The following is a 6,000-nucleotide window of genomic DNA, read 5'->3' on the forward strand; positions in this document are numbered from 1 at the left end:
ATAACTTCTTTCCCAAAAAAATATATTGAATCCAAGCTTTTGAATGGTATAGTGTATAATGTTACAAACGCTTTTTATTTAAGATAAAAGCTGATCTTTGGATCTTTCTACTCAAAGAATCCTGAAAAAAAATGTACTCTGTTTTAAACTGTTTTAAATATTGATAATAATAATAAATGTTTCTTGACTAGCAAATCAGCATATTAGAATGATGTCTGAAGGAACACGTCACACTGAAGACTGGAGTAATGATGCTAAAAATTCAGTTTTGAAATTACAGAAAAATTATATTTGAAAATATATTCAAATAGAAAGCAGTTATTTTAAATTGTAAAAATATTCTTTTAAAAACAAAAAAATCTTACTGTTCAAAAACTTTTGATTGGTAGTGTATATGCGCATAAAGTGAAAACACACCAGTAATGTAAATACTAGACCATCTGCTATAATTTAAGCCATCTACATGTGGTCAACTCATTTGCAAACGAAGAATGACAATATAATGTGCACATGTAAGATATAAACAGGGCCAGATGTGGGAGCAAAATTAAGTCCGAACGTAGTCTTGGAATAGTTAATGAAGGGGGCTGTTGGTCTCCGCTGGCAGGCCTGTCGCGTGCACTGCTGGGTACCCACTCAGGATCACAGCCCAACCTCATCAAAGCAAGGCCTGTCAGAATCACATTCTCAGCGAGCGCAAGCGGCGCTGCAAACACACACACACACAAATGCTTCGAGGGGATAATGACACTCCATTCTCAAGGTGGGGCACAACTGATGGGTGTCTATATTGAATAACACCACTACTGAGTGACTGCTCCAAGCACAATGTGTTTTTTCATCTGCCAGCACCTTTCAATTCCCTCACTCGCCGGCGCACATGCACGACACCGTGCAACAAAAGACAGCCAATAACAATGCATCACCTTGTCACCTGGGAATTCAAGTCCCATGCGGGCTTGGAAAAGCAGCTGATGTCACATTTAAGAGATTAAAGAACCTAAGAGTGTAGGAAAGGAGCCACTTCCTTACCCAGAAGACTCTGCCGTTCTTCTTTCTTCTTGGCTTTCTGTTTAGCCTCCAGCTGGACGATGGAAAGCGGATTGGTGACGATGGGGCTCGGGATAGCACTGGCGGCAAAGCGAGCCAGAAGACCAAGTCCGCTCTCTTCTACAGATGACGAACACAGGCCATCACTTTCATCAAGCTCGAAATCATACCCATCTTCATCCTCGTCGTCATCGTCATCCTCATAATCATCCCGCTCGGTAAAATACTCTGTTGACAATGGGAAGAAAATCATTTAGGATTTTTGATAAAATATATGAGGTTCAGAAATTGATGAAGGTGAAGCCTGTGAAATCCCATCATATAAAGCAGGGCTCTACAAGTCCAGTCCTGGAGGACTGGTGTAACCCAAAACCAAGCAAGCTAATAAAGGCGTTCAGAATTTCTTGTAAATTACACTCTTAAAAACATAGGTTCCATAAGGTGCCATTGAAGAACCATTTTGGGGTTCTAAAAAGAACCTTTAGGTGAACAGTTCTTAAAAGGTCCACTTTTTTTTAGCGTGAAGAACATGATCTAAAGAACCCTAAGAATCTTTCATGCATTATGGAATCGTTGGTGCAGATAAAGAACTTTCATTTTTAAGAGTGTACAGACAAGTGGGTTAATCGAGACACTTAAATTCTGGAGGACACTGGTCCTCCAGGACTGTCCAGGTTTAAAGTTCACTCAAATATAAAAATTCAGTCATTACTTGCTCCGCCTCAAGTCGTTCCAAACCTGTACGAGATTCTTTCTTCTGCTGAACATAATTTGAATAATGTTTTTATGTCCATACAGTGGAAGTTAATTGGATCTAGTCAATGTTTTTTAAGACCTGACTTTCATTGCATGGACAGAAAACATTCTTCAAAATATCTGTGTTCTGCATTAGAAAAATTCCAAGGTTTTGGAACGACGAAAGGGAGTAAATGGCAAAATTTTTATTTTTGTGTGAACTATCCATTTCAATCATCTTCTGTTAAATCAAAAGCTCAATATATCCAACATATGAAGACCATTTTCCCCTGCTAGTACTCTTTGTAGAACAATAAAACAATCAAATTCAATCTACATAGCTATGAATACTAGATTACTAGCACTAATGCATCATTCTGCCAGCAGTAGTGTTTTTCTCACTTTCACGTATCCATTGTAATCTAGCACCGCAGAAGCCGACTTTCTCTAGATTAATGTGTTCTTGCTCAAATACTGCAGCCCACCCACCACTACACAAGATTACTGGTGAGGGACAAAGCCTGGTTTCATGCGGGCAGCATATACTAAGCTGGGTAGGCAGGATCTAGCAGGCGCAGCTTTCAAACCTACAGAGCTTTAGGGCAGGATTTAAAATCAGCATGGCTGCTGGCTCGTTCCAAATCGAGAGGGGCCGGGAATGCGAAAGCCCAAACCAAATAAGAGAAGCCAGTAAAGTGGCCTTGCCCAATGTGCTGAATGAGCTGAATCACTGAGGGAAAAATGGGAATAGGAATAAGCCACAAGCGCTGCAGAAAGCTAAGGTTGCTGGCAGAATCCCTGACTAAGAAAGTCATCAATTATTAACAGCCTCTTCAGCTCAGAGCTTGTCTAAACTGATAAAGGACAAAAAAAAAAAAAAACACTCTCAAGGACTAACTGTAAGACAGTAGGTACCCACTTTATGCAACACCCCCTTTTCTCTCATTCTTTGGAGGGTGAGGAACATGTTTGGTGATGGAAACAGACACAGGATGTTTCGGTGCGGGTGTGAGTAGCTGAAGCCAGAGGTGAGTTTGTTAAAGACACAGACTTTGTAGCAGACAAAGACTTTGATTGGTTATGTTGTGAACATAATTTTATAGACGCCACAGCGTTAAATCCTGAAGCGTGTATTACATGAACTGACAGCAAGCAGAAGATGTGTACAGGAAGAAGAAAGCTGAGGAACACAAAGCAGGCTCTGTGAGGACAGTCCTCCATGGCTCCTGAGACTCAACTCAGACCATTAACCTCTTCAGCCATGGTTATGTTGTTCTTTTTTAATTCAAACCTTACTTCCTTGATGGTAAATCATGAAAAATAAAACAAACAAACAAACCAGGCATAGCCTTTTGTCATTAAGGTAAAATAGTAATAAAACTCAATCAAAATAATTGAATCTTATACATAATCTTATGGTATGTTCACACCAAAGCAAATCTATTTATTCACCGAGCAAATTACACACAAAGTAGAAGACACGAATAGATGTGAATTTGTCAAAAGATGTGAATAGATGTATCAAGTCTTCCATAAATTAAAAAAAAAAAAAAAATCAACTTGAGCGTAAATTTTCATGATGCATTGTCGCACAAGCCAATCAGCGAAGAACTTATTGACACATCCATATTGATACTGTGTCTTCAGCGCTAGTTCAAAAAAATTCAACTTTAGCGGAAAATTTGCATGATGCGTTGTCCCTCAGCCAGTCAACAAAGAGCTTATTGACATGTCCAGTTTAACATCGTGTCTTCAGCATAAGTTAAAAAAAAAAACAAAAAAAAAAAAAATTAAACTCGAGTGGAAAATCTGCATGATTCGTTGTCACGCAGGCCAATCAGCAAAGAGCTTGACACGTCCAGTTTGACATTGTGTCTTCCAAGTTAAAAAAAAAAAAATCATCTCAAGTGAAAAAAGTTTGCATGATGCATTGTCACCCAAGCCAATCAGCGAAGAGCTAATTGACACGTCTATATTGATATCGTGTCTTCAGCGCTAGTTCAAAAAAATTGTCCAAAAAATTGTCCAAGCGAAAAATTTGCCTGTGTTGTTGCGCAAACCAGTCAGCGAAAAGCTTATTGACATGTCCGGTTTGACATTGTCTTCCGTGCAAGCTCAAAAAATTCAAATCAAGCAGAAAATTCACATGATGCGTTGTCACCCAAGCCAATCAGCAAAGAGCTTATTGACACGTCCAGTTTGACATCATGTCTTCCGTGCAATTTCAAAAAATTTTACTTGAGCGGAAAATCTGAATGATGTGTTGTCGCACAAGCCAATCACTGATGTCCAGTTTGACATGTCCAGTTGTTGTTTTGACGTGTCATTAAGTTCTTCACTGATTGGCTTGCACGACAACGTCATGCAAATTTTTGACTCACAAATTGATTTTGCTTTGGAGGTCACACCAAAAACAAAATCAAATTTTTTGTGGGAGCACATTACATAAAAAGTCAATGCAAAGATGCGAATAGATGCTAAATTCTTCCCGCTACTAATCTAGACCAATAACGCGATTAGAATTTTCTATTTGCGTTTGGTGTGCACACAGCATTAATCATACAGAAGTCTATTCAACATCCAACATCCATAAAAATGACACACAAACCAAATAAAATCTGGCAGATGTAGAAAGCTTCTAAACCAATAAATTATTAATGATGAAAAATAAGGTGGTGAAGAAGAGATGAAGGTAAAGAAGAATGTGAAGGTGAAGGAGGAGGTGGTAAAGGTGAAGAAGGTGATGAGAGAGGAGATGAAGAAGGTGAAGGAGAATGAAAGGGAGGAAGAGAAGATGAAGGAGAAGGAGAAAATGGAGATCTCCTCAAATTTAAAAACATAACAAAATACTTTTTCCACCAAATACAAACATAACCATGGCTTGAGGCATGTAACAGGAGGTGAGCATGTTACAAAGGCATTTTCAACACCTCGTCTGTTATCCAGTCTGTTTTGTTTGTGTTTTGGTTCTGTAACAGTGTAAGCACAAATTAGTAGAAATTATTGAGAAGTCACAGCAAAAGAGGGTGGTGGCCTACTTACAGAACAATGCTCAAGGCTCAGGTGACATGGATAGTGACCTCACGCTGAACAGCTGGCTGCCCTACTCCCAGCCAAGCCCTTTGCTTCTTATTTTGTTGCGGCAGGACAAGCAAACGCACAGACCGATAGACATTCAAAAGCATCATGGGTAGGAGAAGGGGTCAGAGGTGGAGGGGTGGCCAAGCAGCTGCAGGGAGAGAGCGAGCAGTCTAGAGAAGCTAGGTTATTCATTTTTTTTAGTAGATCAGGGAGCTCCCTATTTTCCAAATATCCCACAATGCTCCATCCCAAAACACTTCTTGGAACAGTTCAAGATTGCAGGTTAAACTTTAAAGTTCTACAAGTTCTGATTGTGTGCATGATGATTTAGTGACTTTAGAGTAGGTACAATGGTAGCATGATCTACTACCAGCAGTTTCATATTAGTTCATGGCACCAATTAAAATGATAAATGTATGCAATATTGTAAAAACAAAGCATTAACCAGCATCCAGTTTCTCATATGTTAAACATCTGATCTCTTTGAAGAACCTAACAAGTAGTTAGTTATGCTTCTCAAAGTCATCTGGCCTAATGAATCTCATCAGCACTGAATTTATGCAAAGACCTCCTTGTGACAGCTCTTCACTGATGAAAGGGATATTTGAACAACAGAGGAAATCAGGAGTGTGGAGCGTTGCAATCTAACACTCTACAGCAGGAGATGTAGCGAAAGAGACAGAGAACACGGCATTTCTTTGCTTTCAGTAAAAATGAAATCAGCATGTTTAATAAAGCTTGGGTACCAAACTGCAATACAATAAAGAACACTTTCCACACAGCCACACACATTTTAATGCACAATGGCAAGACATTCCTATATATAAAAAGTAAAACCATTTCAAAGTGACTCTAACAAGAGCCGATTATATTATATACTGGATGTGAGGTAGCAAATTCTGACGCAAGCATCTTAAAAATGGCTTCTCAGGAAAAATGTCATCATGACCAATGGTCATGGTTAAAAATACAAGACAGACCAAAAATAAAATAAAAAGAAGCTAAAACCGAGAGGCTGCCTTCTCGATTCTGTGCATAGTGAGGTATGCTTTATTAACCTTGGTCAAATGAGTCCTCAGAGGAGCTGACTCCTGCCTCCTGTAGCAATAAAGCAAAGTGCTTATGTTTCCTCTC

General features: G+C 39.1%; 1 protein-coding gene across 1 annotated transcript in view; it reads right to left on the minus strand.

Annotated features, from left to right (window-relative positions):
- The window catches only part of tnrc18 (trinucleotide repeat containing 18), a 78,947-nt gene that overhangs the window by 23,329 nt on the left and 49,618 nt on the right, over positions 1 to 6,000 (minus strand). Inside the window, 2 exon segments of the mRNA XM_051106912.1 lie at positions 1,033 to 1,278; positions 5,925 to 6,000. The exon segment at positions 5,925 to 6,000 is cut by the window's right edge and continues 185 nt beyond it. Coding sequence (XP_050962869.1) covers positions 1,033 to 1,278; positions 5,925 to 6,000 — 322 coding nt within the window.

The sequence above is a fragment of the Labeo rohita genome, chromosome 3 (genome assembly GCF_022985175.1).
Source record: "Labeo rohita strain BAU-BD-2019 chromosome 3, IGBB_LRoh.1.0, whole genome shotgun sequence".
Classification (NCBI taxonomy): Eukaryota; Metazoa; Chordata; class Actinopteri; order Cypriniformes; family Cyprinidae; genus Labeo; species Labeo rohita.